Here is a 24,025-nt window from a genome sequence, read left to right as displayed (position 1 = left end):
TTATGTCAGAACCAGTGCTGTAAGACAGGCAGACCTGGTGGGCCTGGTGCAGCAGCTCCATCCTCTCCTGGAGGATCTGGCAGTCGTACTCTCGGCTCTTCCTCAGCATCTGCCTCCTCAGCTTCTCCACGGCCATTCGCAGCTCGTCTTTCTGAAGCTCATTCAGAGGCTCATCGTATTTTATCACCTGGAAGAAGATACATTCATATAATGGTTTCAGCCTTTGGAAAACTGTCCATTTGTACTGTTCTACAACTTTCCTGGAGTTTATTTATTTATTTATATGAAATGTTAATCTGTTTAATTAAAATATGAGACATTCATAACATCCATTTGCAAAAGCTAAAACCTTGTCCTGCTGGAGTGCGTTGTATAACGTTGCTTCCAACTCCTGAATTTGCTGTAGAAAGAAGAGAACAAGAGCTGCCATTTGTTTGCCTATCGTAAATAAATCCATGAAATTAAACATCACTGAACCTGCGTCCTTCAACCACAACATGCAGACAATGTATTTAAATAAAAAATACAGCAAAAACCGATGTTGCAGGCTAAAATATTGGCACGATTTTGTTTTAGGAAGTTACATTCACCATGTAAGCTTGATCCAGGGCCTGTTTCCTGTAGTCCAGCTCTTCTTCCAGATATCCTTTCTGTTTGCAGAACATATCCTGCACACAATCATTGACAAGAGGATATTGCAAGTGTAATGAAACATTAAAAGTATACTGCTTCACTTTATAGCAGAACTACAATTTGGACCCGTAATATAATGCAGTCTATTTATAATGTTTTAACTCAGCAGGAATTAGATGAAATAAGGAAAAGTAAAATTTGTGAAACTTGAACAAGAGCAATTCTGATCTTTTGCTGTGAGATAGGACAGTCATATTGTCGATGCACTCGCTAAGCAAACATCTGGTTGTACCTGAGGTTATTTTGCTAGAACACAACTGTGGCTATTGAAGTGTACTCAGTAAACAATGGAGTAAATCATCCCAGATACAGTTTAACTGATTACCAGGAGTAACAAAGATCATAAAAAAAAAAAGAAAAAAGTTTTGTATGTCTGAAAATCAATGGGTCAATGGAAATAAATAGACAAATATTTGCCACTACTTAAAATATGTCTGAGCAGATATTTAACTCACTTATTTATGTTAAATGACTAGTGAACAGGAACAGTTTGAATACATAATTTCACATTGTAACATTTCCAAAAACATCATAGGTAAAGTATGCTCATGTATATTTTTATGGCCTACCATCTCTATCTCCAGGTCCATCATCTTCTGATGCAGTGCTGCCTCTGTCCCTTCTATCTGCTGTATCCACTAGAGGGTGACATGCATCCAAACGTGAGTCACAGAAGCACAGAATCCTTTATTCTAACATCACACGACCAGGCCGTTAGTCCTAATCTTACCTTTTCTGCTAGTGACAACACAGTGCTGGCCTGGATAATGGCCACTTGTTCCTCATTTCTTAAGTTCTGTAAAAACAACACCAAGAACAACAACAACAAAAAATGTATTTAATTGCATGCCTGTTTCAGTATTGCAAGCTAATAAATTACCGTACTTGCTGCCGTACATGTCGCACCGCGGTTTAAGTTGCATCAGTTAAAAAATGTAATAAAGTGGAACAAAAACTTAAATATGTCACTTCACTGTATAAGTCGCATCTATTATGCATCACCACTGACAACCCGGAAATGTGGGCTGGTGTGCCAAAAATCGATTGGTTGCCAAATGGCGGCTGTGGGAGCGTGCAGAGGAAGGCTTTAACAAGAATTTAACAAGATTAACACTTAAAAACTATTTATTTGCTCGAAATTATAGCAAAGTTGTGTTTCAGATTAACTTTTCCTTGATAAATGCAATTTGACGGTCAAATCAGCTGCATTTCAAAAATTGATTCGCAGAAGTGGGAGTGCGTAGAGCAGGGGTGCCCAAACTTTTTCTCTGAAAGGACCAAATTTAAAATCTATCAGAGGGCTGCGAGACCAAATGCAATAATATAATACATGAAATACAAATAATTTTTTAAGTAAAGTCTATTTATTTATTATTTACAGAGAATTTTGAATAAAGTAGATGCCATTTCCTGCATTTTGTTGTATTTTACAAAGGTTTATTACAGCTGATTAACATGAAACAAAACATGTAAACTCAATTATTATTGAAATCTCCGACTGCAAACGTTTTTAATGCAACATTACTGCATCTTTACAGGTAAGGGACGTTCACTTCAGGACAAATTGAGGTTGCTAACTGGTCAGTGACTGACTAGTCAGTCGCTGATGTGCCCACTGGATTGATTGACAGGTGGCGTGACTCGTGCAAAAAAATGATAGATTTTACAGGCCCGTTGGAGACTGTTGTCATTTATTCCATATTTATTCAAAATGTATTCAATATTTTGGTGACTCTAAGGTTTGAGAACTGCTTCTTTACAAAATCCTAATGTTGGTTTCTTAATTTTTCAGAGATGCCTAGTTAAAATTTAGTGTTGCTCAAGAAGGGTGCGTGATGGGCACCTACATGATGCTCAGCTTTGTCAAAGGAAATGTTATTCAGCAGCAAGAAATTACCGAGAGACAGTATGGAGTCTGTCAAAATAAAATATAAATTATTAAAATTTTAAAAAATTTATGCACACATTAGTCATTCCATCTGTGTAGTGTCATTACAGTAGTCATTGGGCCAACTTTCCATCTAACATTAAACTTGGAATGACTGTGTAAACACGTTGATTCTTGAAAGGAAATTTTAATATAGTGATGAGGAAGCTTGGCGGGCCAACTTTGACCCGCGGGCCCCACTTTGGGCACCCCTGGCGGACAGGGAGGACTCATTGTGCATTTTGTCGAAATTTAACAAGATGAACACCTAAAAACAATTATTTATTTGCTCGACATTATAGTAAAGGTGTGTCTCAATTTAACTTTTCCTTAATAAATGCACTTTAATGGTCAAATCAGCTGCATTTTGCCACGCCGCCCAGGCGAAATGCAGCTGATTTGACGTTTGCTCCAGGAGTTGTGGAGCGAGACCAAGGTGGCCCTGTATGGCAAGCCAAGTGTCTCAGTAATAGCCACTTTGACCTATTAATGAGACACTTGGTTCGACATATTGGTCGAGGGCCCTCTAGCGGCTGAAAATGTTAGTGTTCATATTTTTGATGTCAGAATGGATGAAATCATCAGATCTCAGCCAAAAATTGAGTTATAAATATGGGGGGGGAATGTATATTAGTCACTTCAGTGTATAAGTCGCAGGACTTGCAAATTTATGCAAAATTGTGCGACTTCTATGGCAAAAAATATGGTAGGTTAAACATAATTTACCCCATTGTCTCCAAGGATGTCTAGTAGTTTGATGAGGTCCGGTATGCATACATCCTGTGAAATAAACAAGATAAAATGTGGTTAAGCACAGCTTTTAACTCTATCTGATATCTGTGCATTGGTTGAAAGAAAAGACCTACTAGCTCAAAGTAATGAAGCATCGGTTGTCACTCACCTTGACCCCTTCCTTCATACAGTAGATCTGCAGCGCACTGACTCCCTCAGAGAACGGATGCATCCTCAGATGGTTGAACGGAGGGGACCTTCTTTCACGCTCCTGAAACAAAATATACATTCCACTAATCAAAAAGCTAAACTCTGATCATTTTGTGATTGATGAGATTGATCCACTGTGTGGGCTTGCTGCTTGTGGGACTCAAGTTTGTTGTGGCTCCTCGGACTGATGAAGTCCTTTGGATGAAGGACGAAACGTCTCAATAACAACAACAACAACAAAAAAAACGTCCAGAGGACCTGACTGAACTTTGTTGGGTCTGATCATTTTGGTTTGTAAAACTCTAATGGAATTTGTTGTGCTGTGGAAAAGTTCTCTCTGGTGCTGCGTTGGGCACGTCTTCCCCACTGTGTCGACAAGGTGGCAACTTAAACCATCATAAACCTCCATCAGTTTCTGAGCTGCGGCACAAATACATTTAAAAAAACGACATGCAGCTTGACTTTTGCTTGACTGACAGGTGGAGGCAGTCTTACAAACCACTTCAGCAACAAAGAAAGGTCATTTGGCAGCTGAAATATAAAGATATGTACTATTTGAAACCCTGCAGCAAGGAGTGTGTGTGTGTCTGTGTGTTTATATTACTTTATAAGGCTCATTTTTCCAACACATTGTGAGGACCAACTGCTCTTTGTGGGGACCAAAACCTGGTCCCCATCAGGTTCAAGTGTTGTTGGTGGGTTAGGGGTTACGATTAGGACTAAGGTGTGAATTGAGAATGGGTTAGGGATATACTGGTAATGGTTAGGGTTAGGGATGTACTGGTAATGGTTAGGGTTAGGTATGTACTGGTAACGGTTAGGGTAAGGGTCAGGGTTAGGCTATAGAAATTAATGAAAAATTAATGGACGTCAATGCAAAGTCCACATAAAGAGAGCAAGACAAACGTGTGTGTGTGTGTGTGTGTGTGTGTGTGTGTGTGTGTGTGTGTGAGTGAGCCAGTGCAATGAGTCATCTCTGAAATCCTGATTTGTCTTGCTTTTCTTTGAAAGCATTATTCTGTTCTCTGTAGGAATTACTTTAAAGAGCTGTACATTAATTATCTTATTTTTTCACATGACTGACATGTATTTAATGAAATAAGTCAATTTTTTATCTGAGCTTACCTCCAGCTCTAAAATCCTGAACTCCAAAAGTTCATTCTGGTCTCTGGAGTCTTGAAGCTCCTGTTGAAGTCGACTGCAGTCCGACTCTAGCTTTTCCACCTGAGCAACATAAAGAAGCATTTTTCTGACTAAAAATCTGATTTTTACCTCTCCTTTTGACAACTAATGAACACTGACATTGAACACATCGCCACTGATTTTTTTTATTGATAAGTACATTGGTAACAGCTGCTGTTTTAGAATGTGATTTATAAATAAATTTAACTTGACTTACTGCACAAACTAAACCTGAACATTTTGGAAAACAGAAGAAAAAAAATCAGCTGTTTTGAAAAACCAGAAGTCAAGTCTAACCTTATCCAACAACTCCTGGTTCCGTCGTAAGAAGAGTTGCTTTTCCTCAACCCATTTGGAGTCCTGAAACACAGATTGTCACCATTTAAGCCATTTCAATGTGTAAAATGCAGCTCGAAGTCTTTTATAAGGTACATAAAATGGTCACATTTTAAGTTATTCAAATTAAAGCTATTTTTTAACTACTTTTCTGCCTTTACGGTATTTTCCGTTTAGTAAAGAATAAACCTTAAGAGAACAAAAAAAAAGAACAATATATTTTAGGTGAGCTCTTAATAAAATTTGACCATTGCATGTATTTTTCTCAATGTAAGGTTGATTTATTTTTATAACAACTTTTTTTCACGTGACAAAGTTTAGTGTTGCTCTGTTGAAACTCTTCAGAATTGACCACTGCTGATTTGTCTTTACGTCTAAAACCTGAATCAGAACTGTTGGTGTAGATTGCTGAATAGTTCTATACACTTAGAATCAACTCAAACACACAGTTTAAGTTTGGTCTCACTGATTCTTTTGAGAACTTGCCAATCTTGAGACTTTAACTCCCCCACAGGGTAAACGCATATACTGTGCCTTTAATCATCTTGTTATCTTGTTGCATATCTTACCTGTCCCTTTAAGGTTAGTTCCTTCTCCAAATCCTCTATTTTGGCTTTATACCTGAGAACATCAGCTTGAATTTGTTCATGAGCCTGAAACAACAACAAAGCAGTCTATAAAATGATATTCCTACATTCAAATCTATGTTAAGTCCATTTCTTCTTTAAGCAGAGAACTATTCTGTAACAAAAGAAAATGTAAATGAAATTCAGAATTGAATTCAAATTCTTGCTTCTAACGTACAAAGCTCTCAACAACCTAGCTCCATCTTACATTACAGAACTTATTGTTCCATATTTTCCTAACAGAGCACTTCACTCTCAGACTGCAGGCTTACTTGTGGTTCCTAGAGTTTCCAAATGTAGAATGGGAGGCAGAGCTTTCAGTTATCAGGCTCCTCTCTTGTGGAACCAACTTCCAGTTTCTGTTCATAAGGCTGACACATTGTCCAGTTTTAAGACGGCTTAAGACTTTCCTTTTTGATAAATCCTATAGTTAGGGTTGGCTTGGGTTTCTTGAGCTATCCCTTAAATATGCTGCTATAGGCTGAGACTGCTGGAGGACAAATTGACATTTACTCTCTCTGCTGCTGTCTTTACTCGCTCTACTCTACCTGCTTGTATTTGTAATTATTTATATCCTAAACATTATTTTTGTCTTTCTTCCAATAGAAAGTCCACCTGGACCTGCCATTCTTTCTTTGTTTCTCCTTCCTGTTCCTCTCAAACCCCAGTCGGTCAAAGCAGATGCCCGCTCGTCCTGACTGGTTCTGCTGGAGGTTTCTTCCTGTTAAAAGGGAGATTTTCCTTTCCACTGTTACCTTTGTGCTTGCTCAGGATGGAAGACTGTGATGAAGTGAAGATTCAGCACAATCTGCTGGCTTCCTTAGATAGCGAACTTTTACTAATTGACTTTTTTAATTTATGTGAACGTTTCTGTTCAGTGCCCTGAGAAGACTTCTGTTGTGATTTGGCACTATATAAATAAATTGAAGTGAAAGTTATTGTTTGTATAATTTTATTACAGAAGTAGGCACTGGTTGAACATTGCATCACCTTTTCACATGTTTGTACCTTAGCTTCAATCTCTGCATCCAGCATGCCCCCTTTTTGTTCCTGCAGCAAGGCATAGGCTCGCTGTAATGCCTGATATTCCCTCGTCAGCTGACGGAAACGTAACTCTGACTCTTCATTGGCAATACCCTTGTTTGACACAGAGACAAGAGACCAAAGGTTATGATTTTTCAAGACAAACATAATCACCTCTGGTGAGTAGATGGTAATCCATCCATTCATTTTATTTTACCCGCTTATTCCCTTTGCAGGGAGGGAGCTGGTGCCAAGCTCCAGCAATCGCGCAAAAGGCAAGGTGTACACTGTGGAGAGGTTGCAGGGCTATCACAGCGCCACAAAGAGACAAACAAGGCAGACAACCACTCACACTCTCCACCAACTGCCAAGGTAGAGTTATCAGTTAACCTAACATAAATGTTCTTTGTCAGTGGGAGGATTCCAACGTTCCTAGAGAAAACCCAAACATGCACAAAGAGAACATGTAACCTCCACAGGGAAAGGTCCAGGCAGCGATCCTGCACATAAAAGCTCTTACCTCGCCCATGTCTTCATCAGGGGTAGCCGGGGTTCTGTCCATGCGGAATGAAGCCACTGAGGATGTCTCAGAGTCCATAGACTCTTCATCGTAGCCAAAAAATGTGTCTACAACAATGTGTCTCTGCAGAAAGAAAATTGTTTAAAATTTTCGTATATGAACAACTTTAATGCTAATTTGAAGCTACAAATGGTCCACAACTCAGCTGCCCGTGTCATCACTCAAACCTCCTCCTATAACCACATCTCTCCTGTCCTGCAGCAGCTCCACTGGCTCCTGGTTAAATCACGCATTATCTTCAAAATTCTTCTTCTCACCTTCAAAGCTATCCACAATCTTGCCCCTCCGTACCTATCTGACATCCTACACATCTCCATCCCCTCTCGCACCTCCATGTACCCTCTGCCCGCCTCTCCACCATGGGGAGCAGGGTCTTCACCTGCTCTGCCCCTCATCTCTGGAACTCTCTACCCCCTGACTCACGAAACACCACCTCTCTTTCTCTGTTCAAGACTGCTCTGAAAACACATCTCTTTAGACTCGCTTATCCTTAACTCTGCTGTATGTATTTTATATTCTTTATGCATTTTATATTCTTTATGTATTTTATATCTCAATTTATTCCTGTTGATCTTTGCACTGTTCTTGTTGTTTGCTTTTACACAATCTTTCTGATATGTTTCTTACTGTAAAGTGTCCTTGGGTGTCCTGAAAGGCGCTTTTTAAATAAAATGATTATTATTATTATTATTATTGTTGTCTATATATGTATATATATTGCAATATGTCATGATTTTGACTTATTTGGTTATTTGTGCTTTGCGATCAGGTGTCTTAGTTTTGCTTTCTGTCTCTTGGAATTATTGTGTTTACATTATCATTTTTTACTTCAGTTCTGTTCTTTTCCTTCTCAGTTTAGATCTAGTCCAGTCTGTGTTTTTGTACTATATTGTTAGGGTTGTTTTTGGTATTCTTGTATTGCTTCTTACTCACCCTTAAGGGTCTTGCATTCTCCATCTGAAGTGCCAAAATTGGTTCTCATTGATGCAGTTGTGTGTCAAAAATTACGTCATTTTGTTCTGAAAGCAGCTTCGCCTGTCTCTTCTCGACAGAAGGCACGGGCCTTTTTTTTTCACAGGCGATTCCACCAAGTATTGTGCGATTGGTCAGAAGTTTGTGGGCGTGTTCATCAATGCGGAAATACATTTGGACATTTAGCTGTATGACTAAACAAATACACTAAATTATTCAAATGACCAAAACCTCCTGGATGGAGGTCAAGCAAACATTGTGTATGGAGGAGTCTGTCTGCTGAAGTGTGGCGCTTTCTTCATGATAGATTTGGGGTCAAACAGTGGATGTAGGGACAAAGTGGAGACTGGTGGAAAGAAACCCACATGGTCACATATACTGCAGCAGGAGGGGTTTCCCAGGAGCTCTGCATCTGTGTTTCATGGACTATGAAAAGTGTATGTGCACACGTACATTCTGCAACCACGTGTCAACTGTTCGGCACAGATGGAGTATGTTGCACCGTTAAGTCAGTCTCCACAGTGTCTCTTCAATCTGTCACTCACCTGTCCCCAGTTAGTAATCACCCAGGTGCCTCACTTTCCATTTATCCCTGCTGCATTCATTCAATCTTTGTTCCACCTTTCACCCGTTCTGCATGGTTGGTATCCATGCCAGTCACGGTCTTTCCGTTAAGTTGTTTCTCCTGAGAACCTGTAATGTTGCTGCCACGTCCACCCTTTGCTTTATTGAATAAATTACTTTGTTTTAATTAAATTCCTTGCATTCCGCATTCTGTGTCCTAAATCTCTGACAACCATGATACTTTTTAGTGTCTTGTTAAACTTGTAAACTTGTATTTTTTTTAATATAATAATAATAGTATTGTGACAGACTAATTGTATTTACCTTTATTGGCCTTGAACTTCTTTTATGCCTTTTCTTTCTTAGCAGCTTTTCACGATCCTGGACCAAGACACAATAAAAAGGCATAAGATGACACAACAATAAAAACATGGCACAGTGTTGGTGCAAACAATTCCATCATTCGCTTTTTCCAGAACAGTTTGTACAAAGTTTGATGCTTTGCAACTGAAATGACTTATGTTAGCCAAATATTTGTAAATTGTTTTCAGAATGTTTCTCGACTTTTTGTTTTCCAACTCTGTGTGGAACATATTGTTTGGATTTTTGTTCTTCCACAGCTGCTTTTTCCCCACACTGGTATGTTACTTGTTACTCTGCCTTTAGGAGAGACATCTCACCATCCTGGTAGTTCAGGTGATGCCCAGTTTTTATTTCCTTTAGTGGTAAAAGACAAGAACTATGTTAATAAGCTCCTAGATTTACTGTTTTTATAGCTAAAATGCAGAAAACTATAATATTCTACCTTCCAAGTACCTGTAGTACAGACCAGGACTACACTACGGAAACAATTTGCAAACCCCATTTTCAGTTGTTTGTAACTTTACTTAATAGTCATAAAATTTTAATTAAAAAGGGCAAACAATTATCAAGGAAGACTGATAGAAAAAACCTTTACACAAATATCTTAATCTTAAAAAGTCTCCTAACTTAACAAGCTGTCCATTCTTTTAACTTTCCACTGCACAATATTTGCTATTTATTTACATTTTTTTATATATGGTCAAGATTAAGATATAAGATCATTGTTTTAAAATGAAAAATAAAGCCCAAACAGTGAATATATACTATGCATCAATATCATCCATACTTCAGTTTAAATTGGACTTTAAATCAGAAAAGTGTTATCACGATTGTGCGTTTCACCTCGGTGAACCTTGCGTTGCAGCGCCACAGGCTCACAAAGAGCTTTTCAGAATCCATAACAAAAAATATAAATGTCAAAAATGCAACAAATGTCAAGTTTGAACAAACATACTCTTGTCAGTTCATCAATCATGCTCTGCTGCTCCAGGACTTGAAGTTTTAGAAAAGCTATTTCCTGGTCATCATGGGCTTGGTCCAGGTCATTCAGGGACTTCAGCTTCTTGAGAGGAGGGTGAGAGCCTATCCTCTCCTTCTGTGATGACATGAAGAGAGAAATCAGCTGTTAATCATCTTATAAACCCAGCATGATGATAGTTTGATTTTGCTCTGACCATTTCAAGGTTTTCCTTCGTCAGACTCTTCAGTTTCTCCTCCAGTTTCTGGATGGTCTGTGTTAAATCATCGTTCCTCTTGTTCAGGAGCTTGTTCTTATCCAGCAGGGGCTTGCACTGCTTTTCTGACTCCCGAACTCGCTTCAGCTGTTGGAGAGAAAAGTTCATATTCATCGGTGCCCAAAAAAAACAGAGAGACTAAAGCCAGGAGGTTTGAGGTAAACCCCCCTGCAAAAAAACAACACATATAAAAAAGAAAGATTTTGTTTCTAGTTTCAGTCAGTGATAACCCATTTTTTAACAATTTGTGCGTACCAGTTCGCTTCTCTCATCACCCAACAGTGAGTTGCGATCCTCCAACTTGCGAATGGTTGAGTTGAGTTCAGCAACGCGTCTCTGATTTCTCCTCATGTCCTGAAATACATAAATAATCTATAAACTAAACTTTCATTGAAAATCCATCGTCACTCAGTTAAAACAAAAAAAAACACTTTTAATTTATTTTTCTTCTTTCGGCTGCTCCCTGTGTTAAGGGTCACCACAGCGAACAAAAGCCCTATTCACACGGGATTAGTTTTACGTAGAGACCACATGTAATAAATAAATTACTCCCCAACATCTGCTTTTTATGTGGCACATTCGCACGGGATAACCAAAGCCTGAGATTTAGCTGAACTTTACGGACATCTTCTGGATATGATGTTAATGCGCTGTGTATTGCGTAACTTCACCATTGCCACCATTTGAATATGATTTTGCTCCTTCTCTTCAGCCTTTTCTTTTTTTGGCGACCGTTATGGGTCGATAGGCTTTTGCTGGTCCGGGACACAAAAGGTTATTTATGCACTCCAATGCAGCCTCCTTTGCCAAAAGCAAATAAAAATGCGCCCAGGAAACAAAAAACGCCTAATTGAGTATCTGATCCTGCCCATTTCTTTCCAAATCACAGAGATGCCTATTCGCATTGGATTAGTATTATCACAAGACCTCGGAGTTCAGCAAAATATATAAAATATGGGGAATTTTTACTTTACAAATTACTGACATGATTGATTCGCACGGGATTAAAAACACAGACAATCTCACATAATTATTACAAATAGCATTGGTCCCTAGGTAAAACTAATCCTGTGCGAATAGGGCTTTAGTCACACAAAGACTTGGCAATTTTTTTTTACACAAGATGTCCTTCCTGACACAACTACAGACCACCGAGCTACCACAGTCCGCTGTGTGGAGCAGAGAGCAGCTATCCAGGGCGCATGGAGGAGCACATGGTGGAGGTTAAGGGCCTTGATCAAGGGCCCAAAGGAAGTTGGGGGCAGGTGTGGGTGTTTCACCTATCCCACCCACATTTTTGATGTTGTCGGTACCGTCGGTACCCAACTTCTCTAACATCTGCGCCACCACTTCCCTCACCACTTTTAATTATATAAATGTAGAAGTTATGAATTAGTATTTTGTAGGAAGTTGAGAAAAAAGCAGTAAGGATTCATTTGACAGCTGACAGTAGAATCATCACAAAAACACCATGTGCAAACATAAAAAGACCACACCGTAAATTAACCCATCCCTCCCAATCCATCCTTGACTTGATTTAAAGGTTTTATAATTTGCATATCTAAACTGTGCACCTTTTTGTCTGGCTGATTTGTTTGAGCCTTTTTGTCATCTTTAGCTTTTCAGTCGCCAAACACATTTTTGCAGTTTATCCCCACTGAATTTAAATCATCTGAAGGCTTTAGAGATCCTTCTGCTGCTTTTTATGGAACATTTTACGAGCTGAAATCAAAAAATCTGACACTAAAGTGAAAATGTTATATTTTATCTTATTTAAATAAAGTTTTAATAGTTGTTTCTATTTATCTTATTTTTTTCTTTTATATGATTTTTTTCATTAAGCGTATATACATTTTTTAGGCATTGCGTTCTAGTAAATTCATACCGAGGCCATCTAGGACTAAATAAATGAATTCTGATTTAACTTTGGTTTAAATGGATAAAACTCCCCCAGTTATTGGTCCACTTACAGGGCTCCCACAGTGCTCTGCTCCATCTCCAGCTCTGCCTGGAATCTCTCGTTTTGGGCTTCCCAGGCCGCACTCAGCCTCCTTGACCAGGAACAGTTGTTCATCCAAGGCGTCCTTCTGAAGCTGCAGCTTCTGTAAGTAGCCTGCTGTCGACTCCAGTTCCTTCTCTAGAGCAAAAATGGTGCGGTCTTTAGATTTGATTTCATCAACCTATCAGGAAGAAGGAAATATTGTTTAGCAAGAGAACTGCACATTATACGCTCATCGACAGACTACTATGCAGCAATACAGTGATCTATAGCAATAGGCCAGACAAGAAAATAACTTGTATAAGATTTGACCTTGATTTGTGACCTTGACCATAGAGCTGGGTTGCTAGAGATTACACTACATGTGGTCTAGCTGTGGTACTAAAGTGTATCAAGTTTTGTTAAATTATCTTGACTAAATCAAAAGTTAAGGCCAGGACAAGCAAAGACCTCGTATAACATTTGACCTGTATGTATGACCTTAAACTTGGAGCTGGGGTTATGAACAGTGTATGCAACACTCTTTCTAATAATGATGCATATGTGTATGAAAGTTCATTGAACTATCTTGAGCAAATCAGAAGTCATGAGCTTGAAAAGAGAAAGTTTACAGACTGGGACTACAGGATTCCCTCGCTACTTCACGGTTCGACTTTCGCAAACTCGCTCTTTTGCGGTTTTTCAAAGAAGGATTGAAAACTGGGGAAAAAAATTGTACACAACACATGATTGTCAACTCCTGTGATTGGGGACAGTACTGGATACTGTACAGTAAAATGTTAACAAGAAAATAAAATACTTCGGACATGCACTGCCATTGTGTAGTTTTCTCTCAATAAGCCTATCTTGTATTGCCACTCATAAGAACTGCATTTCCCAGAAGCCAACAGCCCCGTTGCCTTCTGTTGAAATACGAAGAGGGAAAGTTTTGATCTGATCTGAAAAAGTTAGGTCCTTTACAGTGACTTTGGCACCCAGCGGATATAGAGAGCCACATGGAACCCACCAGGAACTGGACCAGATACATTGCAAACTTGAGAACTGCTAACTGGCCCACAGAGACTTCAGAGTGGGGACACTCCCTGTAGAGCCCACCGGGACTTTTTTCATCTCTTTATCGGACCGCAGCACAATTGGACCACCAGTCCCGCGCCGACCACCCGAAGCCCCCCAATGCACTTCAGCGCTAAAGGGCTGCACAGAACCAAACCAGAACTGGAGCAGAACCAGACCTCCAGACCCTGAGAGTTGACCAGAACTGGCAGGGGTCCATCAAAACGGAACCAAGTCAGAGCAGAACCAAGCCGTTGCTGTTTTGCCCAGCTGGTGAGTTAAATTTAGTAGCTACATCTAAGTGTGTTGTTAAAATTAGTAGGTTTAAGAATTTAGAACACGATTGCAAGAGTGTGGGAAGGGTTTCTAAAGCCTTAAAATATATATAAATACTTTGTACTAAAATAAATATAACGTCACAGATTTTCACTTAATACGGGGTGGGGGGCGTAACCCTCACAATAAACGAGGGATTACTGTATACCAAAAAACATCCATCTTTCGATGGGCATATAAAAAATATTGACATGATTTCACCTGCTTTGACTGAATAATAAGTTAATCTCATGCTTTGTTATTATGGCATGTTTCAGTTTGTTGCCCAAAGCTCCTCATTTATATAATGTGTATTGATAAAGTATTTGGTATCCAGACATCTGGTAGCAGTAACTGTACCTACCAGTCTGCGGATATCCTTCTCACAATCCCACTTGATCTTGGAGATTTGCTCCTGATGCTGCTGGTGTTCAACCCGCAGGTCTCCAGCCTTCATCTTGTCTGCCTGGATCATGTTGCTAAGTGCTTCATCGGTCTGCTTCTTCGTAGATTTCAGCTCAGCTATTTCCTGTAGGAGCTTCACTCTCTCCTGGTCAAAGAAGCGGCGCGCGTCCTCTTTCGCTTCAAGAGTCAGTGCTGTGCGCACCTGGAGAGAGATTGCATAAAGAGGTATTGACATTGATAAAGCTGATTTTGTTTACAAAATGTATTTGTTTTAGACAAAAAGGGAATAGTTTTTGTTTCATGCGCTAATTTAGTTTCTCTCACTTACCTTTTCTCCACTACCATCACGCATGGCGCTGATGGCCGCTTTCAGCCTCTGATTCTCTTGATCTTTGATTTTGGCGTGGCGAGCCAGCTCCTGCTCGTGCTGCCGGGTCAGGTTTTCCCTAAGAGCCTGCAGCTCCTTTTGCTTTTCCTCGTGCCACTTGGCTCGCTGCTCCGTTAGCATGGCAGTGTGCCGATGCTGCTCCTGCTCTCGCGCCCGTTTCACCTCCTGCACCTTGTCTCGCTCCAACTTGCTCACCTTTTGAAAGAAGCAAAGGGGGAAAGAAATGCATTGAATTGAAGTATTCGAAGTAAATATTTAAACTTTTCAAAAGTATTTCCGAATACCTTGCATTTTTCTTGGTGTAGCTCGATCTGAATATCAGTCAGTTTGGACCTGAGATCTTCATTGGCGGCCTGTAAGGCAGAAATGAGTGCTTCGGGCTTCTCGCCCTTCGTACGGCTTTTCTTAGCCATTGATTGAAACACTAGAGAGGCTCTCCTGATACTTTCATTGAGATTTCAGAGAAACTTTCCAAGTTTTCCAGTTCCTCCTCCTCCTCATTCTCCTGTTAAACACAAGGGCTAGGAGAAAACAGAAGAAACAAAAGAGACATTATATAATGCAAATATAAAAACTTTTTACACTGGCACACACCTAAATTATCAAGTTAAGAAGTTGCTTCATTTATAACCATAAACCTACTAAAAAGTATAATGTGTTCAACATAATGGTACTTCCTCCAGCTATTTAACAGTCAACAATGGTGTACCTCAAGGCTCAGTCTTAGGACCCACCCTCTTTACAATCTACATAGGTAATGTAGGTCAAAACATCCCTGATGCGTCTATACATTTCTATGCTGATGACACAGTTGTTTATTGTTGAACTCAAACAGTTATTAAGGCTTTCCAGCTTTTGCAATCTGCATTTGACAACATCCAGTCTGATTTGTTCCGCCTCAAACTTGTCCTAAATGCCAACAAAACCAAACGGATGCTTTTTTCAAACAGGAAGTCGGTCCCAGCAGTTCACCCTCTGATTTTATCCTCAAATGGTGTCCCCATTGAGTTAGTTGATTCCTATACAGGTAAATATTTGGGTATCTTGGTCAACTCGCATCTCTCTTTTAAGCTCCATGTGGAAAACCTAGTAAAGAAACTGAAAGTTAAACTGGGTTTCTTTTTCAGAAACAGATCCTGTCTAACTTTGAATGCTAGGAAACGCCTTTTTATCTGTGACTTTCCTTCCTTCCATTGATTACGGTGACATTATTTACATGAACGCTCCTACAAGAATCCTGCAGATGTTGGATGCTGTCTATCATGGTGCATTAAGATTCATAACTGGCTGTGATTATCGTACCCACCACTGCACCCTGTATTCACTGGTTAACTGGACATCATTAACCGACACACTTATTGCCCTGCTCCCCTCACGAAGGAGGTTGAAGAGCATTAAGTGTAGAACCACTAGACTGAGGAACAGTTTCTACCCTGATGCTGTTTGACTCATGAATCTCTAACCAGGATAATCACTGTGAAAAAAATCACTATGTTGCTGCTGATCTGTTTCATGATGATGTGTTCATTCGTACTCACAGATTCATGTTTGTGCTGCTGTTCAGCGTATTATTTTTAATGTTTTTCTTAGTACATATCTTAGATCTTCTTGCTGTTTTTCTTTTATATTTTTATTGTTGGATGTAGCTGGGACCGGGCAGCACGGTGGCACAACTGGTAGAGCTGCTGCCTCTCAGCGAGAAGGTCCCTGGTTCAAACCCCGGTCCAGGGGCCTTTCTGGGTGGAGTTTGCATGTTCTCTCCGTGCATGCGTGGGTTTTCTCCAGGTACTCCGGTTTCCTCCCACAGACCAAAAACATGCATGTTAGGCTGATTGGTAACTCTAAATTGTCCCTAGGTGTGAGTGAGAGAGTGAATGATTGTTTGTCTCGTTTGTCTCTATGTGGCCCTGTGATGGACTTGCGACCCGTCCAGGGTGTACCCCGCCCCTCGCACAGTGATTGCTGGACATGGGCACCAGCGACCCCCGTGACCCAAAATGGAATAAACGGGTAAAGATAATGGATGGATGGATGGACTCCGGTTTCCTCCCACAGACCAAAAACATGCATGTTAGGCTGATTGGTAACTCTAAAATTGTCCCTAGGTGTGAGTGACAGTGTGAATGGTTGTTTGTCTCGTTTGTCTCTATGTGGCCCTGTGATGGACTTGCGACCCGTCCAGGGTGTACCCCACCCCTCGCACAGTGATTGCTGGACATGGGCACCGGCAACCCCCGTGACCCAAAATGGAAGAAGCGGGTAAAGATAATGGATGGATGGTAGCTGGGACCCTGTTTACACAATTTCGTTCCACCACATTTACCACATGTGGTGCGAATGACAAATAAAGAAGCTCTGGCTCTGATCTTGAACAGGGGTTCGTTTTACAACCTGTCAGGACAGGTGGTGTGGAAACTTGAACTAAAAACAGACCTCAAGCTGCCGATCACTCTAAGGTCGTTTTCACACCAGATAGTCCGGTAGACTCGGTTCGGTTCGGGACCAATATTCATGACCTTTTGTTTACATTTGAGCTGGTGCGTTTGCATTCACACTGCACTGTGCAGTCGAGTCAACCTGTTGAACCAACCTATTCCCCCACTCGCCTGTGGGGGCGCTGCGCCAAGAACTTACTGAAAGAAACAACACGAAAACCTCTGAAGACACGTCTTCTTCTTCTTCTTCTGTAAATAAAAATAAAAATGAAGTGGCATCAAGTTTTAGCAATTTTAGGAGTTATATTTTGTCATTTTTCAAAAATGGACTCAGCATGAGCAGAAGATGAGACAGAAGACCACGGAGAATATTGTTTTTCCACACAAGGCAGCTGACGGCTCCATATGAGGTAAGAGAAATGCGTGTTTGTTTGTCCTGCGGAGCGGGGTCCGGTCTGTTTACATTCACACTGTACTCGAACCGCGCTGGAGTTCTCTTATACCAGACCGAGACCTAGGTTTTAGCCCGGGCCAGACTTTGCCTTTTTGTTCCGTGACAGAGTTCGATGGCACGTTCACACCTCCCTAAACGAACCGGACTTTCTAGGAAAATGAGCTAGAGTTCGATTAAAGCGGACTAAACAGGGCTGGTGTGAATGCACCCTAAAGGACCATTGGATCGTCTAACACATGGCAACTCCATTTTGACTGTGTGTGATCCCATCTGATTGGACACGGTGAGGTATTGTCACAGAAATTAATGTTAAACTTTTTAAAACTCCAGTGCAAGGCACATGGATAAGAATTGTGAACCTCATCAGTTCCTTCATTACGAAAACAGGAACTGATTCAGACACTTGTGGAATGTTATGTAAAAACAGCTTTGAGGGTGATGATGAGTTCACACAGCTGCAAAACTCCCCTAAACCCAATCTGATGTCATCTGTGGAACACAAGCATAATCCGCAATCACACCAAGAATGTCATTATGACACCACACTAAAACTGACAACCGAAAATCATTCAAATGTGCACACAAACCGGTAGAATTCTGCGATCAAAGGAGTAATAATTAACATTACCTATAACTTAAAAGCTTTTAAAACCTGTCATGTTTATTTATGTTTTATTAGAGATATTTTTATTATCTATCCATGGATAAACCACAAGCTTTGTGCACTACCAAGTTGATTTCCGAACAGTTAGACACATTTGTCATAATCTGCAGACAGATGACATAACTAGATTTTGAGTTGAAGATTATAGAAGAAGCAGTCATTACATTAAGTTGGCATGGCCTCTTTGGTTTGAACTATTCCAGGATCTTTTGAAAGGCTTTCATCAGATCAACATTCATTTGAACAGTTTCCTCAATAGATGCTTAGAAATATAAAAGAGCTTATTTCAAGTGTAGGGTTAAAGTTGGGCACAACAGGTTTGAAGTTACAACGTCAACCTAAACATCCGTCTTACTGTCATTACTTTATTTAAAGTTTAACTCATCATGCTTAACTAGAACATGTACAAAAATAACTGTGCTTAGGAACAAAAATTGAAGTAACAGTGGTAATAACGATTCTCAAATAAATTGTCTATGTTCAACTTCAATCAGATTGACATCATGGAAAGCCATTCATAATTCACCATAATCACTAATCTTGTGTTAACCTACATTTTATTCATGGAATCCAGTTTTGTTGGCTCAACTGGATATGAATATGCAATGATCCTGAGTTGATCTGATTATTGTCATAGTCCATTTTCAGACACTGGGAAAGAGTCTGCTGGTTAAACAAACACATGCACATGTTTGTGAACAGGAACATAATCATCCCACGCATGGACTAACTCTAAGCACTGTAGCTGGACGGAGCCTCTGTCTACACTATTCTGAATTTTGTTTCTGTTTTTAAACAGTTTTTAAACATTTATCACGTCTAGGTTAGGGGTGCACCGATTGCAGTTTTCTGGCCAATCACCGATTTCTAAAAAGTCTGACCTGCCAATTCCGATTTTGGCCGATACCGATTTTGATTTATAATCGACACTGTCAGGTGTTGTAAGGTCACAATGCACCTTCAATTTTCAATCTTATTTTGTTGAAAAACATACCCTTGAACAATATCCTAGAAACAATACAAACTTGTTTTAACTAGCCATGAGGTTGTGATCTGAAATATAAATGAAGTTTAAACAATTGTTGTTAAAACTAAAAAAAAATCGATAAAATCAGTTTCTCATGCAAGTATCGGTCGATTTCCGATTTTCCAAAATTAAGGAAATCGGGGCCGATAAATTGGCTGGCTGATTTATCGGTGCACCCCTAGGTTAGACTAATTGCAATTGTTTATTATCTGAGTGTCCAAATACTTATTCAACAAATCTTCAGTTGATCCAAAATACTGCTGCCAGAGTTTTAATGAGAATTGATAGGAAAGATCGTATCTCTCCGGTTTTAGCTTCTCTACTGGCTCCCTGTTAAATTCAGAATATAATTCAAAATCTTACTGCTAACCTACAAAGCCCTCAACAACCTAGCTCCATCTTATATTATAGAACTCAACGTTCCAGAGCACTTCGCTCTCAGATTGCAGGTTTACTTGTGGTTCCTAGAGTTTCCTAAAGCAAAATGGGAAGCAGAGCTTTTAGTTATCAGGCTCCTCTTTTGTAGAACCAACTTCCAGTTTCTGTCTGTGAGGCTGACACATTGTCTACTTTTAGGATTAGGCTTAAGTCTTTTCTTTTTGATAAATCCTATAGTTAAGGTTGGCTTGGGTTTCCTGGGCTATCCCTTAGTTATGCTGCCATAGGCTTAGACTGCTGGAGGACAAATTGACCACATTTTTTATTCACTCTGCTGCTGTCTTTACTTGCTCTACTCTAACTGTTTTGTATTTCTACCTGTTTTGTATTTGTATTTTTTTTTTTGTCTTTGTCTTTTTTCCAATCGGGGGTACACCTGCACCTACATCTGGACCTGGATCTGTGTTTGTTTCTCAGTTCAGTTTTAATTCAGCTTGCAAGTCATTCTAAGCTGAGGGGGCAGAAAAGCTAAAAGCTTTCTTGCCCTTTTCTGTTCGCACACGAGGAACATTAAGATGCAAACAGTCCTTAGAGTGTACGGCATAACTACTATCCATTCTTCGAATAAAAGTACATAAATAATGCGGAAGCAGGCCAATAAGAGACCTGTACACCAAAGGCCTCCAATGTACATATTGCCTGTTATACAGGGAAGCTTGTCCTGAGCCTGGTTCTGCTGGAAGTTTCTTACTGTTAAAAGGGAGTTTTTCCTTTCCACTGTTGCCTTTGTGCTTGCTCAGGATGGGAGACTGTAACAAAGTGAGGATTCAACACGTCTGCTGGCTTCCTTCCTTAGATAGAAAACTTTTACTAATTAGCATTCGTGTATATGTGAATATTTTCGTACAGTGCCCTGAGAGAACCTCTGTTGCGATTTGGCACTATATAAATAAACAGAATTGAATTAAATATATTTTTTAGTATTACTCTTCATTCTGAGTACTTAATAGATATTATCCGTGTGAAGATTTAAGATTATTTTACAGTTTTGTTCCATTAGTGATACGATTAATAAACAGGCATCTTTAACTCTTTTTTATTTCTACATCTACCTGTAAAATAATGCTCAACACTTTTTTTAAATACCTAATTGTACAGATAGCTACAATAAATATATATATTTTTTTTATTATTTAGGAGGGGTTTTCTTAAAGGTTGGTGTTTGACTATTTAGCACAGTAGTCCCAACACTGGTCCTCAGCACCTAGTGCTCTGCATATGTTATACATTTTCCTGCTGGATTAAAATGTGGTATTTCTGTGTTTTGTCCTGTCTTTTCTGTACCTCGTGTTTCATGCACTCCCCAGTGTTCCCCCTCCTTCTTGTTCAGCTCCTGTCACACCTGTCTCCAATCCCAATCGCCCCAGGTGTTTGTCATCATGTCTCATTAGTGTCTGTATTTATTCAGCGTCCTTGTGCGTATTTGTCATCTGTGACTTGTGCTGTCAAGCTCTGTGACTGCGCCTCTTGTTGTCTCCTACCTAAACTAAGTTTTGCTACCGTGTCAGCTTTTTGTTTTGCTTGTAAAAATAAACTCAATTACTTAGTTTTACTTGGGAGTCTCCTGTTATCTGTCTGTATGTGGGTTCAAACAACATTACAAGCAGAAACATGATATAATTAACTGAAATAGCTTCCAAACCTCTGTGTTTCTCTATTGTGTTCAATGGTGTTACTAAATTGTTCCTTGGTACTACCAATGTTGATGATGCCACTTTTACTTGGGATTATAACATGTCCCCCTCCTGCCTTTTTGTGTTTTGTTGACCAACATAATAGCCAAGCTTGGTTAGCCATCACCCACATGAAAAGGTGTCTTATCATTTTGAGTTCGGGACCTGAGAACTATCTTCATCTCAGCTGTTCATGTTTTTATCAACACTCAATCAACCCTTAAATTGTCACTTTTGGGCGCACTACGCAACTGCAACTCAGCCCCTACATCTTTTTAATTTCAATCGTACAGTGACGGCTCTGACTCTCAGCTCTTTTCTTGATTTATTACTTTTTTTTACGTCTTTTCTTCTTCTAACGTATTACCTGGTGTTTAAAACCACTACTGCTTACATGCAAAGTTCTGGTAAGCAAAACAATGGACTTTAGACAGAGGTCTTCCTCTATGCCTGCATCCACAGGTAGAGTTCAGTGGTGTTTAACCGGTACAAACTGAATGTGTTTCCATTACAGCACCATGAATTTGATTATATATTGAAACGGTATCAGATGAGTGAAAGAAAAGCAGGAAAAAAAAGTGAAAAAGCAACGAACTTGAACCTGCGGTCCCAAGCCAGAAGTTCTTGTGGTTTCATTAAGAGATTGGTATCATTCAAATTTCTGTTATACTTTTGTTAAATGTTACTATTTTTCCAAGAAGGACAATGCACCAAAAGTGGAGAATAACTGGGACTTTTCTAATTTTGGAAGATGTCAAAAAAACAATATTGGAAGATCACATTATAAATTGTGGCTTAAAGAAATCCTAAATGTAACTAAAAGCGTTTGATAATTTTGCACGGTATTTCTTGACCCAAAGAATAGTTTGTTTGTTTTTGTTTTTGTTTTTTTTATGGGCTAACGAGCTTCATGCCACCAAAACCTTTAGCTTCGTCACACCCAGGCGCTCACACTGCTGCCCAATACACGTCTCTCTTGGGGGGGTAGTGATCAGTAACTTCCTGGTAGACTACTGTATGTACTATGACTACTGTCTCCTCTTTGCCCTCTGTACATGAAACATTCCTCCAAGTACGACCACGGGCACTCGTCCTCGGCCTTTATTTGTCATTTTCTCTGACAGTGTTGTCTTCTGTCTCCATTTTGGCTTTTTCTCCAAATATTCAGTCCATAAATGACTCTCTACTCTACAGAGTTGTCTTTTGCTTAAGTTATAGGTAATTGGCGCGTTCGCAATCTGAGCCTTATTGGCTACAAAGATGCAGATGAACGGTTTGAATATTAATTCAAATTGCGGCCGTACTCTGTAGTACTTATGATTTTTAAAGGTAGCGAAGTAGATTACATGGTCTAAATTGTACTTAAGTATGAGTAAAATTACGCACTTGGAAGAAATACTAAATAAAAGTACAAGTATCCCAAAAATCTACCGTATTTTCTGGCGTATAAGTCGCAGATTTTTGCATATCAGTCTTGTAACTTATACTCGGAAGCAAATTTATATATGTTTTTTTTCTTTCCATATTCATAACGCAATTTTTGACTGACGATTTACATTGCGGAGAACTGCAACAGTGAGTCCTCCCGTGCACACTCACTTCACTCAGCTAGTGCAGGCAGAGGAACGCCAGAGAGCTAGCTGCACCAGCCGCGATAAATTGATGGACAGATGGCGCTGCGCCACCCAGGCGAAATGAAGCTGTTTTGACCATTAAATAAATAAACTCATAATAAATGTGACTTATACACCGAAGCAACTTATACGTGTTTTTTTTTGTTTTTTTTTCCTCTTCGTGATGCTTTTTTTGTTTGATGCAACTTATACTCCGGAGCGACTTATATGCCGGAAAATACGGTACTTAATTACAGTAATGTGAGTATTTGTAATTTGTTACTTCCACCCCTGCATATACCTACATGCACATACCACTTTTCTGACACTTATATCACACTTGAGATAAATAGGCAATACAATTAAACTCTCAACAACAACTGAGACATGAGACTAACAGATGGCGTGAACTATAAAATCTGTTACCATGGGAGCCAAAAAAGAAGCATACAATGTTCTGCACAGCCAACATGCATGCCACACTGCTGGTATAAGGCCAGCCCTTTGATTTCAGTATTATGACAATTTTTACTGCATTGGAGAAGCATTTAGTTGCAGAACAAACAAGTGAAATATTTGAATAATTTAATGTCTATATAAATTGAGAGTATTTATTTGTTTAATACGCATAGCCAATTCAGTTATTTTCTTCTTAAGAATAGAATCAGAGTTTCTTTGTCATTCACACCACATGTGGTGGAATGAGATTATGTACACAGGGTCCCAGTTACGTCCCACAATAAAATGTAAAAGAAAAACAGTAATAAGGTCTAAGATATGAACTAAGAAAAACATAAACTAAAAATACACTAAGCACTAATGGCATTAAAAACCATAGAAACAATACGACAAACAGCAGCACGAACATGAGTCAGTGTGAGCAGATGAGCACGAATGAACACAGCAACATGAAAAAGATCAGCAGCAACATGATGTGATTTATTTATTTATTTTTCAGTGATTTATCCTGATTAAATATTCATGAGTCTAACAGCCCCAGGGTAGAAGCAGTCTAGTAGTTCTACACTTAATGCTCCTCAACCTTCAGCCTGAGGGGAGAGGGGCAAAAAATGTGTGTGTGTGTGTGTGTGTGTGTGTGTGTGTGTGTGTGTGTGTGT

General features: G+C 39.6%; 1 protein-coding gene across 1 annotated transcript in view; it reads right to left on the bottom strand.

Moving 5' to 3' along the window:
- Positions 1–24,025, bottom strand: part of jakmip2 (janus kinase and microtubule interacting protein 2) — a 31,816-nt gene that overhangs the window by 3,912 nt on the left and 3,879 nt on the right. The window contains exons 2-21 of the mRNA XM_037687872.1: positions 14,888–15,124; positions 14,544–14,798; positions 14,175–14,417; positions 12,414–12,623; positions 10,699–10,797; positions 10,384–10,530; positions 10,164–10,304; positions 9,170–9,226; positions 7,250–7,372; positions 6,715–6,843; positions 5,650–5,733; positions 5,042–5,104; positions 4,688–4,786; positions 3,522–3,623; positions 3,347–3,400; positions 1,424–1,489; positions 1,263–1,331; positions 591–668; positions 350–400; positions 35–187 (exon numbers count right to left, since the gene is read on the bottom strand). Coding sequence (XP_037543800.1) covers positions 35–187; positions 350–400; positions 591–668; positions 1,263–1,331; positions 1,424–1,489; positions 3,347–3,400; positions 3,522–3,623; positions 4,688–4,786; positions 5,042–5,104; positions 5,650–5,733; positions 6,715–6,843; positions 7,250–7,372; positions 9,170–9,226; positions 10,164–10,304; positions 10,384–10,530; positions 10,699–10,797; positions 12,414–12,623; positions 14,175–14,417; positions 14,544–14,798; positions 14,888–15,016 — 2,352 coding nt within the window. The 5' untranslated portion in view covers positions 15,017–15,124. The remainder of the gene's footprint in view (positions 1–34; positions 188–349; positions 401–590; positions 669–1,262; positions 1,332–1,423; positions 1,490–3,346; positions 3,401–3,521; positions 3,624–4,687; positions 4,787–5,041; positions 5,105–5,649; positions 5,734–6,714; positions 6,844–7,249; positions 7,373–9,169; positions 9,227–10,163; positions 10,305–10,383; positions 10,531–10,698; positions 10,798–12,413; positions 12,624–14,174; positions 14,418–14,543; positions 14,799–14,887; positions 15,125–24,025) is intronic.

Source organism: Nematolebias whitei, chromosome 14 (genome assembly GCF_014905685.2).
Source record: "Nematolebias whitei isolate Nwh7 chromosome 14, NemWhi1, whole genome shotgun sequence".
Lineage (NCBI taxonomy): Eukaryota > Metazoa > Chordata > Actinopteri > Cyprinodontiformes > Rivulidae > Nematolebias > Nematolebias whitei.
This window is presented reverse-complemented; position numbering and strand designations above follow the sequence as displayed.